The sequence below is a fragment of the Chlamydotis macqueenii genome, chromosome W, assembly GCF_036417535.1.
Source record: "Chlamydotis macqueenii isolate bChlMac1 chromosome W, bChlMac1.mat, whole genome shotgun sequence".
NCBI lineage: Eukaryota > Metazoa > Chordata > Aves > Otidiformes > Otididae > Chlamydotis > Chlamydotis macqueenii.
The window spans coordinates 5,275,522-5,300,506 of NC_141592.1; the positions used below are offsets into that span (position 1 = coordinate 5,275,522).

A 24,985-nucleotide genomic window follows, 5' to 3' on the forward strand; every position below is an offset into this window, starting at 1 on the left:
GGCTGCCTTGGACAGAGTGACCATGAAATGATAAATTTCTCAATTCATGGTGGAGCTTGGAGGGGGAATAGTAAAACTGCTACCTTGGACTTCCGGAGGGCGGACTTTGAATTGTTCAAGAGACTAGTAGGGGGAGTCCCCTGGCATTCAGTCTTAGCGAACAAAGGGGTCCAAGAGAGCTGGTTGCTCTTCAAGAAGGGAGTCTTAAGGGCGCAGGAGCAGGCGGTCACCCTGAGCCGCAAAATGAGCCGGCGGGGAAGAAGACCGGCGTGGATGAATAGGGAGCTATTCTTGAGGCTCCGGGAGAAAAAGAGAATCTACTGCCTGTGGAAGGAGGGACGGGCAACTGAGAATGAATACAAGGAAGTCGTTAGGATGTGTAGAGGTGAAATCAGAAAGGCAAAAGCCCAGATTGAATTTAACCTGGCCACTGGGGTGAAAAGGAATAAGAAACTCTTTTATAAATACATTAACAGTAAGAGGAGGACAAAGGAGAATATCCACTCTTTGCTGGATGAGGCTGGGAATGTGACCACTGAGGATAAGGAAAAGGCGGAGGTTCTGAATGCCTTCTTTACGTCTGTCTTTAAAGGTCAGACCAGTTATCCTCAGGGTACTCCTCTCTCTGACCTGGTAGTCTCGGCTGGGGAGCACGCTAACCCCCCTGTGATTCTGGAAGAAACGGTCAGAGACTTACTACTCCAACTGGACTGCCACAAGTCCATGGGGCCGGATGAGATCCACCCAAGAGTGCTGAGGGAACTGGCGGAGGTGATAGCCGAGCCGCTTTCCATCATCTATCAGCGCTCCTTGTTGACTGGTGAGGTCCCGGAAGACTGGAGGATTGCCAACGTGACTCCCATTTACAAGAAAGGTTGTAAGGAGGATCCGGGGAACTACAGGCCTGTTAGCCTGACCTCGGTTACAGGGAAGGTTATGGAACAGATAGTCTTGAGGGAGATCATGCGGCATGTGCGGGATGGCCGGGGGATCAGGCCTAGCCAGCATGGGTTCATGAAGGGCAGGTCCTGTTTGACCAACCTGATCTCCTTTTATGATCAAGTGACCCATCTGCTGGATGAGGGAAAGGCTGTTGATGTGGTCTACCTAGACTTCAGCAAAGCCTTTGACACTGTCTCCCACGGTATTCTCCTGCAGAAGCTGGCAGCCCATGGCTTGGATGGGTACGCTCTTGGCTGGGTAAGGAGCTGGCTGGAGGGCCGGGCTCAGAGAGTGGTGGTGAATGGAGTTAAATCCAGCTGGCTACCGGTCACAAGTGGTGTTCCCCGGGGGTCGGTGCTGGGGCCTGTCCTCTTCAATATCTTTATTGATGATCTGGATGAGGGCATTGAGTGCACCCTCAGTAAGTTCACAGATGACACCAAATTGGCTGGGAGTGTGGATCTGCCTGGGGGTAGCGAGGCCCTACAGAGGGATCTGGACAGGCTGGAGAGCTGGGCTGAAGCCAATGGGATGAGGTTTAACAAGACCAAATGCCGAGTCCTGCACTTCGGCCACAACAACCCCAGGCAGCGCTATAGGCTTGGGGCGGAGTGGCTGGAGGACTGTGTGGAGGAAACGGACCTGGGGGTGCTGATTGATGCTCAGCTGAGCATGAGCCGACAGTGTGCCCGGGTGGCCAAGAAGGCCAACGGCATCCTGGCTTGCATCAAAAACAGTGTTACTAGCAGGAACAGGGAGGTAATTGTCCCCCTGTACTCGGCACTGGTGAGGCCACACCTCGAGTACTGTGTTCAGTTTTGGGCCCCTCACTGCAAGAAAGACATTGAGGCCCTGGAACGCGTTCAGAGGAGGGCTACGAAGCTGGTGAGGGGTCTGGAGCACAGGCCTTATGAGGAGCGGCTGAGGGAGCTGGGATTGTTCAGTCTGGAGAAGAGGAGGCTCAGGGGAGACCTTATAGCTCTCTATAACTTCCTGAAGGGAGGTTGTAGTGAGCTAGGGGTCGGCCTTTTCTCTCGTGTAGACAGTGATAGAACTAGAGGCAATGGTTTCAAGCTGCGCCAGGGGAGATTCAGGCTGGACATTAGGAAATATTACTTCTCGGAAAGGGTAGTCAGGCACTGGAATGCACTGCCCAGGGAGGTGGTGGAGTCACCGACCATGGGGGTGTTCAAGAAACGTTTGGATGTTGTGTTGAGGGATATGATTTAGCTGAGAAGTATTGGTGATGGTTGGACTGGATGATCTTTTAGGTCTTTTCCAATCTTGATAATAATTCTGTAATTCTGTAATTCTGCAATGAGATGGAAAGGTCAAGCCTTGCCTTCAAGCCTTGCACTCTTCTGCACCAGACATGGAAGTGGATGCTGAGATGCGGGGAAGAGCAGCACTCTATCAGCCTGCCACAGACAGTAAAACAGTTAAAACCTTCAGTCTGTGCAGTCCTCTGGGCAGCACCGTGCCTTCCTATCTGCCTGAACAGGACTTATTTCTGAACACTCACAGATGTGCTACAGCTAAAAGAGAGGGAGAAGGCTGCCTTTGGGATGAACCTCTCACACTCTGAGTTTGGATGGGATAAGAAAAAAGGGAAAACAGAAGTGGTGAATGAAGAAAAGATGAATGGCAAGATAAAGTATTAAGATTGCTGATAGCTAGAGAAGTCATGTGACCAGCTTGGGATGATACATTTTTTATTTCCTGGCACTACCCTTCATAGAAATAAAGCTGTCATTCCAGTCATCATAGAATCATCGAATGTTTTGGGTTGGAAGGGACCTTAAAGATCATCTGGTTTCATCCCCGCTGCCATGGGCAGGGATACCTTCCACTAGATCAAAGACCCATCCAACCTGACCTTGAACACTTCCAGGGAGGGGGTATTTGCAACTTCTCTGGGCAACCTGTTCCAGTGCCTCACCACCATCACAGTAAACAATTTCTTCCTAATATCTAATCTAAATTTACCTTCTTTCAGTTTTAAATCATTCTCCCTCATCCTATCACTATAATTTCTTGATAAAGAGTCCCTCCACATCTTTCCTGTAGGCCCCTTTGAGGTACTGAAAGAACACTATAAGGTCTCCCCGGAGCCTCCTCTTCTCTAAGCTAAACAACCCCAACTCTCTCAGCCTGTCCTCATAGGAAAGGTGCTCCAGCCCTCTGATCATCTTCGTGGCCCTCCTCTGGACCCTCTCCAACTGGTCCATGTCCTTCTTATGTTGGGGGCTCCAGAACTGGACACAGGACTCCAGGTGGGGTCTCACCAGGGCAGTAGAGGGGCAGAATCACCTCCCTCGACCTGCTGGCCACGCTCCTCTTGATGCAGCCCAGGATGCGGTTGGCCTTCTGGGCCACAAGGGCGCATTGCCTGCTCATGTTGAGCTTCTCGTCCACCAGCACTCCCAAGTCCTTCTCCTCAGGGCTGCTCTCAATCCATTCCCCGCCCAGCCTGTATTTGTGCCTGGGATTGCCATGACCCAGGTGCAGGACCTTGCACTTGGCCTGGTTGAACTTCATGAGGTTGGCACAGGCCCACCTCTCCAGCCTGTCAAGGTCCCTCTGGATGGCATCCCTTCTCTCTAGAGCATCAACCACACCACTCCACAAACTTGCTGAGGGTACACTCCATCCCACTGTCCACATCACTGACAAAGATGTTAAACAGGATTGGTCCCAACACGGACCCCTGAGGAATGCTACTCATCATCAGTCTCCACTTGGACATTGAGCCATTGACCACCACTCTCTGAGTGCGGCCATTCAGCCAACTCCTTATCCACCGAGTGGTCCATCCATCAAACCCATGTCTCTCTAGTTTAGAGAGAAGCATGTCATGCGGGACAGTGTCAAATGTTTTGCACAAATCCAGGCAGATTACATCAGTTGCTTTTCTCTTATGTGAGAGACTGAATTGTGGGACTTTTGTCTCAAAGGATTGCTTAGTCAAGCAAGAAATTCCTCCAATTACTTGATAAGATAAGGACGACTGCAAGACCACAGAGACCCCCGGTTTGCAATTGTTTATCTAAGCGGGAGATTCCTCCGACTGCTAGACAAGATAAGAACGACTGCAAGGCTGCAGAGACCCCTGGTTTGTGATTTATGTAACAATTGTGTGAAGAGCGGGGCCAGGGTCATGAAGTGTGTGTGCAGGTACAGAAATGTGAAGACATGCAGCTGGTCAGAAGCCACAGCCCTTGAGCAGGGATAAAAGGACTGTTGAGACAAGCCCTCACTGCGATTGCCTACCACCGAAGACAAATCCTGGGGCGACTGCCTACCACCAACAAACCCTGGCGCAATCGCCCACTGCTGAAGCACCAAGAGATTTGAATCCCCAGGATGCCATGGATCCATGGTGGTGACTATTCTTGCAACTCTATCCCGAATGCTTGCTTAATTTCCACCTTTTCTTCTCACTCTGTCCTATTGCTACTATCATTCACCTTTTTATAATAAAACTAAGTTTGGTTGCATGGTATTTGACCTCGTTTGTGTCTTAATCTCGCTTGAGATGATCGAACCTGCAGTGAAAGGTTGGTCTAGCTGCCCCTAGCCTCCCAGACCTGTCTGATGTCGGCTAGAATGCAAGGGGGCCTTCCTCTCATCCGAAATCGGATCGTAACACCTTATCTAGCAATGCTGTAACCTAATCATAGAAGGCCACCAATCAACTCCTTATTTTCCATGTGCCTTAGCATAGTTTCCAGGAGGATCTGCTCCATGATCTTGCCAGGCACAGAGGTGAGACTGACCGGCCTGTACTTCCTTGGGCCTTCCTTTTTTATGTTTTTAAAAATGGGGGTTATGTTTCCCCTTTTCCAGTCAGTTGGAACTTCACCGGACTGCCATGACTTCTCAAATATGATGGAGAGTGGCTTAGCAACTTCATCTGCCAGTTCCCTCAGAACCCTCGGATGCATCTCCTCAGGTCCCATGGACTTGTGCCCTTTCAGGTTCCTTAGATGGTCTTGAACCTGATCTTCTATGGTGGGCAGTACTTCATTCTCCCAGTCCCTGCCTTTGGATTATGTGAGTTGGGCAGCATGGCTAGAGCACTTGCCGGTGAAGAATGAGGCATAAAGGTTGTTGAATACCTCAGCCTTCTCCATGTCAGTTGTAGCCAGGTCTCCTGTTTTGCTCTTCAGGGAGGGTACAGTTTCTTTCATCTTCCTTTGTTGTCCTATGTACCTGAAGAAACTCCTGTTATTTTTTACATCCCTAAAGCTCCAGCTGTGCCTTGGCTTTCCTGATCCCCTCCATACACTCCCAGGCCATATCCCTATAGTCTCCCCAGGATGTGTATCCCTGCCTCCACTGCCTATGCATTTTAATTTTGTGTTGCAGTTTGGCTAAGAGGTCTTGACTTAGCCAAGCTGGCCTCCTGCCTCCCCTGCCCGGCTTCTTACAGGTTGAGATTGAGAACTCTTGCACCCTAATAAAAATATCTTTCAGTATCTCCCAGCTCTTGTTTGTTCTTTTACCTCTGAGGGCAGTTTCGCAAGGGATCTCATGCACTAGTGCCCTAAACAGCTGAAAGTTTGCCTTTCTGAGGTTTAGGGTCCTGACTCTATTTTTTACCCATCCTGTATCCCTCAAGATTGAGAATTCTACCAGGGTATGATTGCTGCAGCCCAGATTACCTCCAGTCTTGACTTCTCCAATAAATTATTTTGCATTAGTGAGCATCAGGTCCAGGAGTGCCTCTCCTCTGGTTGGGCTCTCCATCACCTGTACTAGGAAGTTGTCCTCAACGCACTCCAATAGTTTCCTGGACTGCTTGCAGTTTGCTGTGCTGCTTTTCCAGCAGATATGATAGCAATCAGGTCGTAGTTTTCCATCTGGGTAGCAGCTACCAGCTCCTCCTGTTTGTTTCCCATGCTGCGTGCATCGGTATAGAAGCACTTCATCTGGGCTATTGGCCACATCATCTTTTTAGAGGAGTTCACCCTAATTCCCTTGAGGCAATTCACAGGTGTTTCCCTGTTGCTTCCTAATGCCTCAGAAGCCCCTGGCTCTTCTCTAGTGCTTAGAACTCCATCCCCTTTCCCCGCTAAATCTAGTTTAAAGCTCTAAGTCCAGCCAGCTTGCTGCCCAGGACACTCTTGCCCCACTTGGTCAGTTGAGCCCCGTCAGCTGTTAACAGGCTCAGTTTCTCAAAGGTATGCTCAAGACTGTAGAAGCCAAGACCTTGAGCATGGCACCAGCTACGCAGCCAGTCATTCACCTGTTCAATTTGTCTCCTTTTTCTTGAACTTCCTTCTCCGACTGGGAGGATAGAGGAGAACACCACCTGTGCTCTCGATCCCTTTAACGTTTTTCCGAGGGACCTAAGGTCTCTTTTGATATTTCTGAGTTGCCTTGTTGCATCATCATTTGACCCTACTTGGAATAGTAGGAATGGGTGATAGTTCGCAGGCTTTACCAGGCTCGGCAGCCTCTCCATGACATCACGGATGCAAGCTCCTGGCAGGCAGCAAACTTCTTTAGAGATATTGTCTGGATGACAAATGGGTGCTTCGGTGCCTCTCAGCAAGGAGTCTCCAATTACTAACATCCTATGTACTTTTCTGGTGTCATTGGTTCTAATGTGGATGGGTGGTTGGACCAACTTTGCATGGTTGTCCTTTCCTGGTTCTTGCCTGTTACTCACACTCTCTTAATTCTCCAGCTCAAGGGCATTGTATCTGTTATATAGGGGCACTTCAGAGGGAAGGGGAAGATTCTTCCTCCTGCCTCAAGCAGAGATGAGAGTCCACTCTCCTTGGTCTTGTGAATTAGTTGAGTCTATCAGCTCAGGGTTGGAAGCAAGCTTACCTTCCCTTTCAAAGACTTAAGGCAGGGCTGTTGCTGAGCTTGTAACAGTGCACAAAACCATGCATTGATCTCTCACTCAGATTCCCAGATACTGTACTGCCTGTTAAACTCCTCTTGTAACATGGCTACTTGCTTGAAGAGTTCATCCATCTGGGCACACTTGCACCCATGACATCCACCTCTGCCTTCGGACCCTAGAGATACTTTCAGGTTCTGGAGTCCCACACAACTTTGGGTCTGGGCACGTCTTTCAGTTCTTGGGAGGTCAGTCTGGGTGTAGATGTCCTGTTTACCCACCCTGGTCACTAGCGCTCCCTAGGGATTGCCTTTTACAGGTGTGAGGTTGACTGCGGTTGCTCCTGGCCCTGCTCAAGCCTCATCAGCCACTCTTGAGACAGATGCCAGTTCCTAGCAGCTCTCTCAGTGACCCTGGCGTTTCCCCAGTTCAGGAAACTGCCCTGTACACCACAATGCTCTGCTCTGCTGTGGAATGTGCCAGCATGGAGCTGATCGCCCCAGTGAGTCCATGTATGTCAGACTGGGAGACACAATGATAAGGAAGGATCAAGGTGCAGTGGAGAAAGAAGTGTAGCGGAGATCTGAGGCAACGTGAAAAACCGTATTTGTGAGATGAATGGGGCATCAAAGATATGTCACTGAAGGAAGGATAGAGTGAGATAGCAATGCAAGTAAGAGGAAATTTAAGTGCTCAATAGACGATTAAATGGCAACAACAGAAGAAGAAAGAATCTAGAAAACCCTTTTGTTCTTATTATGACTGAATAGTTTGTAAATATGAAGTTAGTTTTTTTAATGAAAGGAAATGCTGGAATATAAATACCTGCAGCCAGAAGACAGGTTCCAGTATGCCAAAATAAAGCTCTGGTATGCTGTTCCAGATGGTACAGTCACAAACCTAGACCTGGGTTAGTACAAATGTTAATCCATCTGAGCACGCCTTATATTTTGTAGACATATAAAGGAAAGTTAATTCCATTCAAGTAAAGATAGTTATGAAAAATTATATTCTGGAGGGCAAGACATAACTAATACTGAGATCTATCTGAGACCTATCTGTGGCAACAACACAGAGTTAAAAAAAAACAAAAAGTAAATGGAATACTTTATGAAATCATGGAAAAATACATCTCAAATCGCATATCCTGTGGAAAATTTATCACTGTGATGGTTTAGGATTAATTAGAGTTCTGACTCTGCTTTTAACATAGAAAGCAAAATATTAGTCACAGTAAAACAATAATCATTGTATATGCCGGCTCTCTTGCCAGCAAACCAACCCAGGACGCACTGGAGCCCCGCCCCGGCAAAAGCAGGGCATCACACGGATACCGTCAAGCTAAGCCTTCAATTTAATGCTGCGCAACAAAGGGTTAAATACCCGTACACCCGCTACGCACGCGAACGCACCTGCCCCCTGCGCCCATGGATCTATCTGTGCCCGCCACGCACCTGCCCCTGCGCCCATTAACTTATCCGTGCCCACCACGTATGTGGACACACCTGCCCCCTGCACTTGTGGACTCATCTGCGTCCAGTGCGTGAATCGCCACGGACTGCCTCTCCAGCATACGTGCAGCCCTGCTAACGTTACCCCACAATTCCCCCCTCTATGCTAAACCATCCTGGTATAATGGCTGGTACTCTGGGGCGGATGCCACCATAACAGAGTTGATCATGAATAGTCGCCTAGTAACCCCTCAATCATAGCATGCAAGAAAGGTAACAATAACAGAAACAAACAAAGCATCATCAAAGCAACTGCTAGGATCGTCAAACCTATAGACACAATATTTCTTAGCCATCTAGGTAAACCGAACAGGTCCGAAAACTACCCCGTCTTTTAGAGCCCTGACGTTGAATACCAACTGGGCAGCATGCGCACACGTCTTCTCCAAGGCCGAGGAGGCGTTCTTGCTGAAGTCTAAACAGCAGTAACCCTGGAGACCTAGGACTCCCTCTAGGTCGCTGCAACCGATGCCAGGCCTCGCAAGGGCATAATCTAATGCCAACTTCATTTGTGTCAGTCCTTCGTCGTGTGCTGCTAAAGCAGTCGCCAGTTCAGATATGGTGAGGGCTGTGTGGTTGGCATTCCCAAGAGCCCAACAGGCCACGTGCTGTGCAAACCTGAGTAGAGTCGGCACAGTTCGTGAACCGCTCCCAGAAATTAGTCGTTATCACTGGCATTGGAAGATTCACAATCAGGATCAATCCCACTAGGATGAGCTGGAGAGCACCGCGCCGCTCGGTTACCCTGCCGATCCTCCAGCCGCGGCTGTACCAACCGGGCCAGGATCCATCAGGTCCCTGCACCTGTGGAGATACAAGCATACCCTTGTCTACATATGTCGTAGCTCAGCCCCAATCGGGACCAGACTACGCAGTCTCTCTCTCACTCCCCCCACCCTCCGAGAGAATAGGAGGAGATGATATAAGAAAAACGGCTCAAGGTTTGAGATAAGGACAGGGAGAAATCCTTAAAGTTACCGTCACGGGCAAAACAGACTCGACTTGGGGAAAAGTATTCATTTATTTCTAAAACTAGCAGGAGAATGAGACAGGGAACAAGATAACCTCCCCCCACCCCTCCCTCTTCCCGGGCTTAACATTATCTCTACTACCTCCCCTCCCGAGCGGCACGGGGGGGGGAAGGGAATGGGGGTCACGGTCAGTTCATCACGCGTTGTTTTACGCTGCTGTGTCATCGTCGGGGGAAGAACTCCTCGCATTCCTCCTCTGCTCCAGCATGGGGTCCCTCCCACGGGCCACAGTCCTTCGTGAAACTGCTCCGGCGTGGGTCATCTCTTCCACGGGGTGCAGTCCCTCTAGAACAGCTGTCCCAGTGGGCCCTCCACGGGCCACAGCCTCCTTCAGGCCTCCACCTGCTCCGGCGTGGGGTCCTCCATGGGCTGCAGGTGGATCTCTGCCCCTCCATGGACCTCCATGGGCTGCAGGGGGACAACCTGCTCCACCATGGTCTTCACCATGGGCTGTAGAGGAATCTTGGCCAGGAGCCGCATTACTCCTCCCCCTCCTTCTTCACTGACCTTGGCGTCTGCAGCCGTTCCTCACAACAGGCTGGCAGACGCCTCTCAGGATCCCTTTTACATCTTATTCACTTCTCATCTCCTCTCCACTTCTTGCAGCCAGGCCGGGCTGAGTTGGGCCCAGTCGGCTGCCCGGCGGGAGGCAAGGGGGTGAGGCCTGCAAGGCCCACAAGGCTCGCGCCTCCCCCTCTCTGTCCCCTGCTCAGCTGCTTCACATCTTCTCCTCCTTCTTTTCCTGTTTTCCCCTACTTAAATACATTATCGCAGAGGTGTTATCACGGGACATTCTGCTACCAATTGGCTCGGCCTTGGCCAGCAGAAGGTCCACCCTAGGTAAGGCCAAGTCCCCTGAACAAAGGGGAGCGACTTCTAGCAGTTTCCTACAGAAGCTACCACCTTAGGCCCCCCCCTCACTAACAAAACCAGAACACCATATTAGCAGATCAGCGGGACCTTCCCAACATGGGTTTTCTGGCAGGCGGTACCAGACCTTTGGGAGTGCCTTGCCCCCAAACAGCGGCTGACATGAGGAAAAATGGTTCTGGATAGGGGAAATGGATTGGGGGTTAGCGAAGGATATATGATTCAGTACCACAAGCACTTTATCGACTATGACTTCTGGCGAACCCCTCTCTCCCCCCTCTCTTAAGCGCGTTAGCTGTGCTTTCAGGGTTTTGTGCGCACGTTCTACAATCGCTTGCCCAGTGCTCTTCAGAGGAATGCCAAACGTATGGCGGACTCCTCACGTCTGCAGGAAGTGGCAAAATGCCTGTGAACGATAATTTGGCCCATTGTCAGTCTTTATCTCCCGAGGTACTCCTAGGCAGGCAAAAGCCCGGTTCCGGTGTAGGATGGATTTCTACATTGTGGACCACGTGAATGGACACGCGAAGAGAGCTCGGGAGCAAGTGTCGATCGCAACATGAATGTATTTGAGACAGCCAAATGGCACATACTCTGTGATATCTACTTGCCATACCTGGTTTGGAGCATACCCCCGGGGTTAATGCCTGGGTAGTACCTGGTTCGGCTTTGCTGCTTGACATGCTGGACAGGCTGCCACTACAGCCCGAGCCTGTGAGATGGGCAGTCGGAACTGGCGTCGTATGGCGTGCATGCCCTGATGTAGTATTCTCTGTATCACTTTTGTAGGCAGGTGACCAAGCACGGAATGTTAATGATTATACCTAGTATGATGCCTAGTATCACAATTCTGATTTTAGCCAAGGATAGCAACCACCCAGTTATGCCACACACAAGCTTAGCCAATAAAATTACTGATCACACGTTATACATATTCATAACTGCTTAGCAAAACTAAGTTTCACTACCTTCTAGTAATTTTCTACTACAGCATTCTTCTCCTATTACAAACACAACAACTCCAGTAACTTTCTTGTCTACAAGGCCAGTGACTAGTTTTTTGCAAGCCTTTGTTGAAACAAGCCATAAATTCTGCTAACAGTGTCTTGTATCTTAAAGCTTCCCTTCTCATTCCATGGCTTTCTTCCAACAAGCATGATTGTATTCCTCCCCCAAGGTCAGTTTGCTTTCACTGATACTGTACTGGCTCAGTGAAATACCCACATCTCCCCCTTTTGTGTTTATGAGAAGAGGCTTGTTTCAACACTTTAATAGATAAAGTCTGCGCATATTTCAACACAGACACGGAATACAGATCAAAATACATATTTAAAAAGCATGAATAAGCATCCTACAGCTATTTGTAATAAGCTAATATCAATCCACCAAAAGGATTTCTGAATATATCAAAATCATCAGTTTGTTGCAGTTTCTGTTCTCCTTTTTGCAAGTTTTGAATACTTTTGTGAATAGATTCCGAATGATCAGACAGATTCATGCAGCAAAGCCCATCAAAATCCTGACAACCATGATTCTGTGGTAATAATAAAAAATCTATTGCTGATCTATTCTGTTACCAACCCGACTACGCCAAAGACACCACAGAGCAGGAGGATGATGATCAGCCGGGTCAGAGCAGAGAAAGGAGGCAGGTGCAGCACCTTCAGGGCGTCCCCTATTGTAAATAAAGTGTGCTCTAGGTCCCTCCTCTCTCCTCCGCTCTGAGCCACCTCTGTTTATACCCTCAGCAGATTCAGTGAAAGAGTACTGACCAGACGTTGCTGCACGCGTGGCCAGCACATGCAACAAGGCCTGTCAAATATGTGCTCTGCAGGCAAACAGCGGTTCTGTTTTGTAAAGTAGTATAGCGTATAGAATCTATATCAATTAACAGTGTTGATAGTACCAATGCAGTTGTGTTTGTTTGCTTAGGAAGCCAACAGCCCAATTTATTTAGCGTAGCTAATGCCTGGGCACTTGCCACACCACGTGCAAAGACTGAAGAAGCAATAATTTCACCTGGTTTCCAAAACTCAATATTATGTTGGCAATCAGATTTAAAGCTATGTGTACTTCGTTTAGGTCTTTTATGCTGTCTGGATTTTGATATGTGCTCGCGTGATTACACCATGCTGTATCATTGCAATGTATAGGTCTTAAAGCATTCACAATCATTACCCCTCTAGTAACATTAGCTAATGAATAGTTATAGGAAATAGGCAGAAGTCCATCTTTAGTGATCCCAAAAGTTCCATCTTTTGTAATTTAGCACTCAGCACTCGCGGCTGCTGTTGTTTTACACAGAGTTGCCATCCTACCACTATCTGATCTGGCAGATTGCCCAAGCATGTTCTGAAAGGCTTATTTGAAGATGATACAGACAGACAAATGGCGCCCCACCCTGTGGCACCAGTCATAGTTACCCACACGTTTGTTCTTTCCGTGACTGATGTCCATGGAGCTGCCACACAGCTTGTTAACAATCCGACAAACCCAAGGCAGCTTGGAGTGCTGGTCGTACCCATCGTGCAGGGATCCACTTGTTCACTGCTCCTGTAGACACACAAGCATATCCTTTCCCCCACGTCATAAGAGGGAATGGTCCTTCCCAATTACCTGTTTCCAGATTCTTATTTTCACTCCAACATTTTGGGTTTTTTTTAAACTGGTCATACAACAAAAGATTATTAATTTCCTTTAACATTGTCCATTCAGTGCTTTGTACTACATTGACCACACAGGCAGAATCTGAGACAATATTGAGGGATTCATCTTTTCACTTATACAAAGTTCGTACCTCGAAGGAGATGGTAACCCCTGTTGCAAAGGTCCCATATCCTCAATTACTGAATTTACTGCCCTTAAATCCTGTAAGAGTCGTCATTTACCCGATTTGTCTGTATTACAAACACAGGTGTATTCTAGGAACTGTCTGTTGGCTTTGTACGTCCAAGTTGTAATCGCTCGTCAACTCACTCATTCAAATGGTGCAGCTTTTCTCTTGCTAAAGGCCACTGGTCAACTCAGACGGGAGTTTTTGGGTAAGCGGGGGGGCGCCTGGCGGCGGCCGCGGCAAGAGATCCTTAAAGCCACCGTCACAGGCAAAACAGACTCGACCTGGGGAAAACTATCTATTACCAAAACCAAAGCAGGACCATGAGAAAGGGAACAAGACAACCTCTCCCCACCCCCCCATCTATGCTAAATCATTCTAGCCTAAAGTTGAAATTTCCAAAACAAAATATAAAATTTTCTTAAACCACTGATCTATAGTTCTATTAAGTACATAGCCAAAAGTCTTATGCTGTATTAGCGAGTAAACTGATGGGTGTGTTTCCCAAGTAATTAAATTGAAAGCATCACAGAAAAAAATAAATGTTTTTCAAATCAAAAGGCACAGTCAATAACAAATAATTCGCAATTATCTGCTTCATTTCATCTATCTGGAGCTGCTTTGCCGCAGGCGCTTGTTCTGCCAACTCCACCTTTGCATTCAGTTGTTCCACCACAACTTTATCCACTCTGTGCAGCTCTTTGAGTTTCATTTCATCAATGGCTTTCATTGCCTTGGTGAGTTCAGGAAGGAGTTTGCTATTTGTATCCTGCAAGCTACTATATCTCACCTTTTCTTCATGTGCCTTGGCTTGTTCCAGCTTGACCTCTGCCTGCATGCTCTCCACCTGAAGTTCCAGCTTCTTGATGGTGTATATTAGCTGCTGCTTCTCCTCCAGTTCTGATGCAGCAGCTGAGCTTTTTCTTTCCAGTACTTGGCACTTTTCTTGAAGCCGCTTCTGAATCAATTCTGCTTCTTTTACCTTCTCATGGGCTTCCTGAAGCTCTTTAAACAGAGCACAAACTTGCAAACTCAGAGTTTCTACTTCACTGCCAACAGCCTCTGCACTCTCCTCTGCTTGCTGTTCAGTTTGTGTCCCGCTCTTCAGGCAGTTGCTGGTTTTCTTCTCCAGTTTTGACAGTCTCTCTTTGTGATTCTGCAGCTCCTTCTCAAGTTCTTCCCTCTTCTGAGTTTCATTTCTAAGGCAGTAGAGCAGTTGGCTTACAATTAGCTCCTCAGACTGCAGATTCTTTGATTCATCGGCAGTTTTGCTCCTGCCATAGATATCAGTGTTACTGGTCATTTCACCACTATTCTCTTGATGTTCCTTTGCAGTTCTATTTATTTCTCCTTCGTTCATCCCAGTCTCCACAAAGGAATCCTCTGCTGAGATGTTCAGCTTGACCTGCAGATCTGAAATGATGCCTAGCATATCAGCCTTCTCAGCCTGGAGCCGTTGCACCTGGGATATCAGCTGCCTCATTTCCTTCGCAGGAACCATGCAGCCCTCCATTTCAGCTCCTTCTCTTTCCTTTAAGTTCTGAAGTTGTTGTTGTAGCTTTTCATTTTCCATGCACTTGTCTAGCAAGCACTGCTTAACTTCCTTAAACTTTAACTCATAAAATTCTCATTCTTCTTTCTGCTTCTCTCGACAGATGGAAAGTTCCTCGTACCGGTCCTTCATAGCTTGGTTATAGAATCATAGAATCATAGAATCACATGGTTGGATGCGACCTATAAGATCATCTAGTCCAACCGTCTTCCCACTACCATTGCTGCCACAGCTACTAAACCATATCCTGTAGCTTCTCATCAAGCCGCCTCTTGAACACTGCCAGGGACGGAGACTCCACCACCTCCCTGGGCAACTTCATGGCTTCTTTTAACTCACTGCTCTCAGTGATGAGCTCCTTCATCTGCTGTACCATTTCTTCTGGGGTGTAGGTGCTAAGGGCTGAGGCAGCCATGCTGTCCGTTCCATTTTCCATTTTTCTCTTGGGATGCTCTCCATTTTCAGCAGGATGGCTTTTCAGCTTGCTGGACATCTCTGAAGCATATACCCGTGTCCTGGTTTTGGCAGGGATGGAGTTAACTTTTCCTCTCAGTAGCTGGTATTTTTTGGATTTCGCGTGTGAAGAATGTTGATAAACACCCTGATGATACCAGTTGTTGTGAATGAGACCAAGGACACCGTCCTGCTTTCCAAGTCTCGCTAATTTGCAGATGCAGGAAGCTGGGAGAAAGACAGACAGAATAATTGATCCAAACTGGCCAAAGAGAGTATTCCATGCCATCAACGTCATGCTCATGGGGGCAGGCGAGGGGGAGTATCTGCCTTCCTGGCATCCATCTTTCCTGCTCGTTTTGCTGGCATCGTTCCCTCTACCTTGCTGGCTCCCTTTTGCTCCTTTGCTTGTTGCTCGGTTTTGTTTCCGTAATCGCTGCTTGGGACGGGCTGTATCGGTCATTGGGACATCGGGTGGTGAGAAAACACATATTGTTCACTTTGTATATATTTAATATCCTTATATTCTCTTATTATTGTAGTTTTCCCTTTTTATTTTAGTAAATTATCTTTATCTCAACCCACGAGTTCTCCTTCCTTCCCAATTCTCTCCCCCATCCCCCTCCCATGGTCTGCCCGGTTCGGCCGGGAGCCTTTAAGGATGACAATGGGATGGTAGAATTTGGATGTATTCCCCCGTGTATCATGCCTTCCTTGCTGGAAGAGCCAGAATTGAAAAAACAACCCCCCAAATTCGAGGATACAGAAATGCCCTCTGTCTCTCCTTCTGCCCCATTGGCTCCACCGTTAGAAAATTTGCAGAAGGATGAGACCAATTTACCATCTCTCCCTAGCGATTCATGGACTGAAAAAAGAAGGAAGGGGGCCACTGAAGTGAGAGTAGTGCACGCTTTAATCCAAAGGTTCACGCGGTTGGCGTCGGACGTAGAAAAAACATTAAATCAAGTAGAGGGGTCAGCGCGGAAGGCGGAGGCAGCAGCTGAAAAGGGGATGACTCGTGGATTTACGGATTGGACACTGATTGCTAGAAATTGCGTATTGGAAGGAGCATCTCTAGGGCCATCAGACGGAGACGGGGGTATAATGGTGTGCCCAGGGACACAGGGACAGCAGGGTCGGCAGTGGAGCCCGTTGGATTATAAGTCACTTAGAGAGTAGCAGAAGGCAGTAAAGGAGGAAGGTGTTAATGGGGTGGCGACTCGAGCGATTTTGGGTGTCATCTGGGCAGCGAATCTGCTTCCCTTTGATTGCAGGCAGCTGGCTAGAGCAGTTTTTACAGCCCCCCAAATGGTGCTGTGGGAGGCTGCGTTAAAGGAGGAAGCGGACAAGGTGGTTTTAGAAGCTTTAGATCCGAATCACCCCTTATGTGGGATTACTGTGGAGAGGATTATGGGTTCAGGTAACTTCACTGATCCGGCTGCACAGGCTAACATGCGAGGCAGAGACATCAACGCCGCTGTACGGGCGGCACGAGTGGTGTTTGCAAGAATGGGTAAGTATGAGGGCAAGAAGTGGTCGTACACTCAGGTGAAGCAGGGCGTAGGAGAGTCGTATACCTCTTTCTTAGATAGGCTGCAAAAAGCGATTGAGAATTCTGATTTGCCAGACGATGTGAAACCTATACTGGCGAAAGAACTAGCTAAACAGAATGCAAACGAGGTAACTCAACAACTTTTGCTTCAATTGCCCGGGAATGCAGGTGTGGCGCAGATGATTAAACGAGTCATGGAAGCAGAAGCGCTGCAGCAAGCAAAACCGCTCATTGCAGCAGTATCCGCTATGCAATCACCCCCCGTGGGCCCCACCTGTTTTGGTTGTGGGGGTGTAGGACACTTTAAGCGACAGTGTCCTTCAGGGACCAATCAGGAGATGGAACCCACAAATGGCCAAAAAAGGAGATGTTTTCGATGTGGGTGGGGCGGACATCTTGCCAAACAGTGTCTGCAGCCACGCCTGGCCGGGGGGCAGGGAAACGGGAGGCGTGGTCTCTTATGGTGGCGGAGGGATACGCCAGGCAAAGAAACGCCCCCACTAACCTTCCTAAACAGAGAGGGGCGGGCCCTGTCATCGGGTCCCAATCAGGAGTACAACAGAGTTGCGCGGAGGGTTTATGGCTTACAGCCCCTACTTATGTACGCATTGATGAAAAAATACCACCTGGAATAATAGTAGGGGCAGGGGCACAACAGTTGGGGGTGGAGGTGGTGCCAGAAATGAAGACACAAAACGGGGAAAACACAGAGTGTGTTACTCCGGTGTCTGAGATGCCCGTATATTTGCCCAAAGGGTCAACTTTTGTCGGTTTATTACTTGATCTTTCAACACGCCCGATAATCTTGTGCGAGTTACGTCCGCACAGGTACCCTTCCACGGAAGCAGACCAACAGCCACCAAACTGCTTTGAAGCCATGTTAGACACTGGGGCAGACGCTACGGTAATTTCTCTGACAGATTGGTCAAAAGAGCTTCCTTTAGCCCCAGTGGCCACCCCATTGAAAGGCGTTGGTGGCAATCAGAGAGCATTACGGAGCCAATACCCAGCACGTCTCTCAATAAAAGGAGAAAAAGGTGAGACTGCTTTTTCTCCATACCATTGCACCCTGATGACAGTAAGCGATTTGCCATGACGATTCCAACAATCAACAACACGGCGCCTGCAAGATGACTGCAGTGGACGGTGTTACCACAAGGGATGAAAAACTCCCCAACTCTATGTCAATTGTATGTTTCTTGCGCCTTGCAAGAATTTCGGCAGGCCCATAGAGACTGGGTGATTTATCATTATATGGACGACATTATTATATCTGGGCCAGAGGGGGTGGAACAGGCAGTTGAGCAGCTTACAGCTGCCCTGCAGAGTTGGGGTTTAACAGTAGCTCCAGAAAAGGTACAGTTGCAGACTCCTGTGCAATATCTGGGAACCTTGGTAGAGCAAACAACGGTAAAGCCACAGAAGCTAACCATAATGAGAGAGATACGTAACTTGCATGATTTGCAGGTATTGGTGGGCAATCTGCAATGGCTACGACAGTTTATTCCTATCACACATAAAGAACTAGGTCCCCTAATAACTGATTTAGCAGGTCCACCAGATTTGGCTGCACCTCGTAAATTAAATGAAATGCAATTGACACTGTTACAGGACCTAGCTTCTCGGCTAAGTCAAAATTCCCTGGCCAGATATCAGCCAGGTGTGAAATTGGAGCTGCATATAGCTCTGCAAAAGGAGGGGGCGAACGCAGTAGTATTTCAGTGGAATGAGCAGCAACAATTTTGTCCGCTGCTGTGGCTTTGCACCTCTATCAAGAAAAATGCTGCACCCCAATACACAGAGTTGCTAGGGGATGCTATACGCCGAGGGCGGCTCCGCTGCTGGCAACTGTCGGGAAAAGATCCTCACATCCTGTCCACTTCGTTATCTATTGCAACATTAGAAAATTTGATGATGATGGATACCAACATTCAGGGGGCGCTAGCACACTTTTCTGGTGACATCCGTCCAGCCCGGCCATGCATGGCACTAAAGGCGTTGGGGTCAGTCACAGTACTGCCAGTTAGCCCAATTGTAATGACCCCAGTGCAGGGACTTACTGTATTCACAGATGCCTCCGGACGGACTCAGCAAGCGGCTATTGCTTGGTATGACCAATGAACTTGGCGCACACAAATTTGGAAGGCAGAGGGCTCTATTCAGGGCCTGGAATTACAAGCGATAACGCGTGCCATACACAGATGGATCAGTATCCCGATAAATATTGTGACTGACAGTGAGTATTGCTACCGATTAGCTCTCCGCTGTACGCTTAGTTTGCCTGGAACTACAGCCCCAGCACGACTGCTTCAAAATGCACTAGAACAACGCAGTGCACCTATTTTTTTTTTGCACGTATTAATAGTCATACCACGTTACCGGGGGCCATTACAGAGGGTAATCGTCGGGCAGACGAGGCCGCAAGCACTCTGTTACAGATAGCAGCGGTGGGGGTTCCTGCTCTAAAACAAGCCCAGTTATCTCATCAGTTCTTTCATCAAGGGGCTCAAGCTCTGGCCAGAACTTTCAGAGTGTCCTTAGCGGACGCATGAGCAATTATCGCTGCTTGCCCTAGCTGCAAATCTACCTCTTCCATAGCAATAGGTGTTAATCCGCGGGGCCTTCAAGCAAACCAGATCTGGCAGCAAGATATTACAGAATACCCCCCCTTCGGACGGTTTAAATATCTTCATGTAAGTGTGGATACTTGTAGCGGCTGCATCCATGCTACCGCAGAAATCAAAACTAATGCACGTGCTGCTATCCGACATTGTTGTGCTGCATTTGCTACATTGGGGGTACCTCAACAGATAAAAACAGACAATGGGCCTTGCTATAAAAGCAGCTTGTATAACAATTTCTTACAGAACTGGGGAGTGGAACACCGTACTGGCATCCCAGGCAATAGTGGTGGCCAAGCTATAGTGGAACGGGCACATCAAACAATCAAGCGTCAGCTTGATCGGGTTAGAGGAGGGGAGAGAGTGTCCCCTGGGGGGCATTATGAGTTCCTAACAAGAGCTCTGGTAGTAATCAATCAAATGACCGGAACAGAGATATCCCCAATTTCCCAGCATTTTTCAACTACATTGTCTTCCCGCTTAGCGGAAGCTCCAGTGTGCTTCCGTGACCCAGTCACTTTAGAATGGCACAGGCCAGTACCACTACTGCAAGTGGGCTGAGGTTATGCATGTGTGCAAACTGCGAGTGGTCCTCGATGGGTGCCTGCTAAATGGATTCGTCCAGCAGTAAAGGGTTCAGATGCATGTTCGATGCCCGAGTGAATCTTTCCTGCATGATAATATCCTATTAAACATGTGTTAAGCTTCTTTTTCAAATCACTAACACAGGGACAGTAAACAAATGGATCCCTGCACAATGGCTACAACCAGTGCTCCAAGCTACCTTGCGTTCGTCGGATTGTCAACAACCTGTGTGGCAGCTCCATGGACATCAGTTATGGAAAGAACAAACGTGTGGGTAATTATGGTTAATGACACAGGACAGGACATCATTTGTTTGTGTATATCATCTTCAAATAAGCCTTTCAAAACATGCTTGGTCAATCTGCCATATTAGATAGCAGTGGGGCGGCAACTCGGTGTAAAACAACAGCAGCCGCGAGTGCTGAGTGCTAAATTACCAAAGATGGAACTTTTGGGATCCCTAAAGATGGACTTCTGCCTATTTTCTTTAACTATTCAGGAGCTGATATTACTAGAGGGGTAATGATTGTAAATGCTTTAAGACCTGTACATTGCAACGATACAGCATGGTGTAATCACGCGAGCACATATCAAAATCCAGACAGCATAAAAGACCTAAACGAAGTACACATAGCTTTGAATCTGATTGCCGAGATAATATTGAGTTTTGGAAACCAGGTGAAATTATTACTGTTTCAGTCTTTGCACGTGGTGTGACAAGTGCCTAGGCATTAGCTACGCTAAATAAATTGGGCTTTTGGCTTGCTAAGTAAACGCATGCAATTGTATCGGTACTATCAACACTGTTAACTGATGTAGATTCTATATGCTATACTACTTTACAAAACAGAACCACTGTTAGTCTGCAGAGCACATATTTGACAGGCCTTGTTGCATGTGCTGGCCACGCATGCAGAAACGTCTAGTGGCTACTCTTTCACTGAATCTGCTGAGGGTAAAACGGGGGTGGCTCGGAGCAGAGGAGGGGGAGGGGATCCGGAGCACACTTTATTAATAGCAGGGGACGCCCTGAAGGTGCTGTATCTGCCTCCTTTCTCTGCTCTGACCCAGCTGATAATTATCCTCTTGCTCAGCGGTGGTGTTGTCAGCATAGTAGGGTTGGTAACTGAGTAGATCAGTAATAGATTTTTGTACTAATAACAAAATCATGATTGTCAGGATTTTGATGGGCTTTGCTGCAGGAATATGTTTGATTATTTGAAAAAAAAAAAAAAGAGAGACTGATAGAAGCTTATTACAAATAGCTGTAAGATGTTTTACTCATTCATGCTTTCTATATATGTATTTTGATTTGTATTTTGTGTGTATTGAAATGTGTGCAGATTGTAATAGATAAAGCGTTGAAACAAGCCTCTTCTCGTAAACAAACAAGGGAAGATGTAGGTCAGTGAAAGCACACTGACCTTGGGAGGGGGATACAATCATAGTCGTTGGGAGAAAGCCATGGAATGAGAAGGGAACTTTAAGATACAAGACATTGTTAACGGAATTTATGGCTTGTTTCAACAGAGGCCTGCAAAAATTAGTCACTGGCTTTGTAGATAAAAAAGTTACTGAAGTTATTATGTTTGTAGTAATAGAGAATATCATAATAGAAAATTAGTACAATATAGTGACATTTAGGGGTTTTTTTTTATATATAAGGTGTGATCTTATTAACTTGTGTATGGCATAGCTAGGTGGTTGCTATCCTTAGCTAAAATCAGAATTGTGATACTAGGCATCATACTAGGTATAATCATTAACATTCCGTGCTTGGTCACCTGTCTATAAAAGTGATACAGAGAATACTACATCAGAATGCACACGCCATACGACGTCAGTTCTGACTGCCCATCTCACAGGCTCGGGCTGTAGTGCCAACCTGTCCAGCATGTCAAGCAGCAAACCCGAACCAGGCCTTATACTACCCAGGCATTAACCCCGGGGGTATGCTCCGAACCAGGTATGACAACTAGATATCACAGACTATGCGCTATTTGGCTGTCTCAAATACATTCATGTTGCGATCGACACTTGCTCCCGAGCTCTCTTCGTGTGTCCATTCACGATGTCCATGACACAAAATCCATCCTGCACCAGAGCTGGGCTTTTATTTGCCTAGGGTACCTCGGAAAATAAAGACTGACCGTGGGCCGTCACAGGTATCTCACCACTTCCTGCAGACGTGGGGAGTCCGCCATACGTTTGGCATTCCTCTGAAGAGCACTGGGCAAGCGATTGTAGAACACGTGCACAAAACCCTGAAAGCACAGCTAATCTGCTTAAGAGAGGGGGGGAGAGAGGGGTTTGCCAGAGGTCATAGTCGATAAAGCGCTTGTGGTACTGAATCATATGTCCTTTGCTGACCCTTAATCTGTTTCCCCTATCCAAAATCATTTTTCCTCACGTCAGCTGCTGTTTGGGGACAAGGCACTCCCAGGCATCCGGTACCGCCTGCCAGAAGACCCATGTTGGGAAAGTCCTGGTGATCTGCTAATAGGAGGATGACGGTATGCTTCTATCTCCACAGGTGCGGGGACCCAATGTATCTCAGCTTGGTTGGTACAGCCGTGGCTGGAGGATCGGCAGGGTAACCGAGCGGTGCGGCGCTCTTCAGCTCACCCTAGTGGGACTGATCCTGATTGTGAGTCTTTCAACACCAGTGGTAACGACTAACTTCTGGGAGCTGTTCACGAACTACATCAACTTCACTCAGCACGCGATGAAGGACTGACACAAATGAAGTTTGCCTTAGATTATGCCCTTGCAAGGCCTGGCATCGGTTGCAGCGACTTGGAGGGAGTCCTAGGTCTCCTAAGCTACTGCTGTTTGGACTTCAGCAAAAATGCTTCCTTGGCCTCGGAGAAGACACGTGCACATGCTGCCCAGTTGGTATTCAACGTCAGGGCTCTAAAAGACTGGGGGTAGTTTTAGGACCTGTTCGGTTTACATAGATGGCTAAGAAATATTGTGTCCATAGGTTTGACGATCCTAGTAGTTGCTTTGATAATGCTTTGTTTGTTTCTGTTATTGTTACCTTTCTTGCATGCTATGATTGAGGGGTTACTAGGCGACTATTCATGATCAACTATGTTATAGCGGCATCCACCTCAGGGTACCAGCCATTAGACTAGAATGATTTAGCATAGAGGGGGGGAATTGTGGGGTAACGTTAGAAGGGATGCACGTACGCTGGAGGGGCGGTCCGTGGCGACTCACGCACTGGACACGGATGAATCCATGAGTGCAGGGGTCAGGTGTGTCCCTGTACGTGGTGGGCATGGATAAGTCCATGAGTGAAGGGGGCAGGTGTGTCCACGTACGTGGTAGGCACGTATAAGTCCATGAGTGTAGGGGTAGGTGCGTGGCGGGCATGGATGGGTCCATGGGTGCAGGGGGGCGGGTGCGTTCACATGCGTAGCGGGTGTACGGGTATTTAACCCTGTATTGTGCAGCATTAAATTGAAGGCTTGGCTTGACGGTATCCGTGTGATGCCCTGCTTTCCCCGGAGCGGGGCTTCGGTGCGTGTGGGGTAGGTGAGCTGGCAAGAGAGCCTGCAGTATGTACACACATAGCATTTCTAATTCCGTAAGCACTTTCAGCTGGTGTAGCCAGCTTCACCATCAAATGTGGTAACTGCTGAAAGTCCTCTAGCCTCAGCCAAAAAAAACTTTGCAAAGAAAGTGTATCAGTTCACCATGTAGCTGCACTGACATTGATGCCGGCTCAGGAGAGATGGTACAGGTGGGAACAAGAAGTGGGAAGGTGGGGTCATTTATTTCAGTAGCAGTGTAGGGTTTATGCCGAAATAAACTGTTCATGGGACTACTGACTAAGGGTTGCCAATATAATAATGATATGTAAGTAGAAACTCACACTGATAAATTATTTTGTTAGTCATTCATAAATTTAAGAACAGAAAAATGAACCCAGATTTCAGAAGAACTTCAGATGTCTGATATTGTTATGATAAAATGACTAATCAGTATGATTTTAGAATATGATTTTTGAAAATTAAATATCAATATGAGGTGATTCTTGCTAACTACGGAACTGTAGTCACATAGATTAAATTTTATATTAAATCTATTTGTCCTTAGAGGGAACGGGGAGTCTTAGACTGTTACAACATCTTGTTTGTTAGAAGCTAGCCTAGCATGCCTGGGGTAATTAAGAAAGGTGGTAGAACAAAGGTAGGCCTCAAACACCAGCTGTGGAAATAGGCCCTGAGCCATCATTTTGGAGCCAGAAAATCAAGGAGCAATGTGACCTGTTCTCAAGACCATATATGGAGATTTTAAGGAGGGGTTCAACCAGAGAATTTGAGGAGGGAGTGCTCTGATTTTCCCCCAAGACCACCAGAAGACCCTCGACTCAAAAGACTGAGCATGTGCAAGTGGGTGGGAAATATGATAATGATTACTAGGAAAACTGATGATTATGTATTAGTATTCTGGGAATTACTAATGATTATGCATGAAATCACTAAATATATTCTGTCCAGATTTCCAGACCGGCGTGCACACTAGGTGGAAGGATCCCCCGTGCATCCAGCGCCTCAATAAAGAATGCCTGCTTCTTAATGCTACATTGGTGTTAACGAGTTTGATTCCCGATTTCAGTGACAGGTTGAGACCCTAAATCTTTGGTTGCTTCTCTCTTAAATTCATTAGGTCTTACAGGGTGGCAAAAATGGTTTTGGAATATCATTATAATGTTAGGCTGCGGGCTCTTGGTTTTGATGGTTGGCCTTGCCATTGTAAAATGTATGATTTCTCAAGCTTTATCTTCTCTATCCTCTATCCGCTATGTGAAAATCTCCACCCTGGATGAAGATAATATGGACAATGTTTGAGCCACGGGGTGCTGTGAGTGACTGAAAGAGTTAATGTGTGTTAATGTCTCAAACGTTGCTATGGGACAGGGTGCAGTTTGCATAGGGGCAGTAGGAGTCAGGTAACACAGGAGGTGGAGGCCGTATGGGGGATGGGCAGCTCCACAGGTCCCCGTTACATAACAACTTGGACTTGCCATATATGGCCAGGGGTCACACAGCGGATATCTGAGGAAGGGGCTTATGACCACCCCTCACATTTAGCACCTTCTTAGCGCCTGTGCAGAGAACTCAGAACTCTCTGCAACCAGACCATACAAGTCTTCAAGGGGCATAACCAGAG

General features: G+C 47.6%; 1 protein-coding gene across 1 annotated transcript in view; it reads left to right on the top strand.

The window, feature by feature from the left end:
* Positions 1-22,541, top strand: part of LOC147596542 (uncharacterized) — a 38,203-nt gene extending 15,662 nt beyond the window's left edge. The window contains exons 2-3 of the mRNA XM_086769454.1: positions 16,493-16,726; positions 22,338-22,541. Of these exons, the coding sequence (XP_086625580.1) occupies positions 16,493-16,726; positions 22,338-22,541 (438 nt within the window). The remainder of the gene's footprint in view (positions 1-16,492; positions 16,727-22,337) is intronic.
* Positions 22,542-24,985: the final 2,444 nt, after the last annotated feature.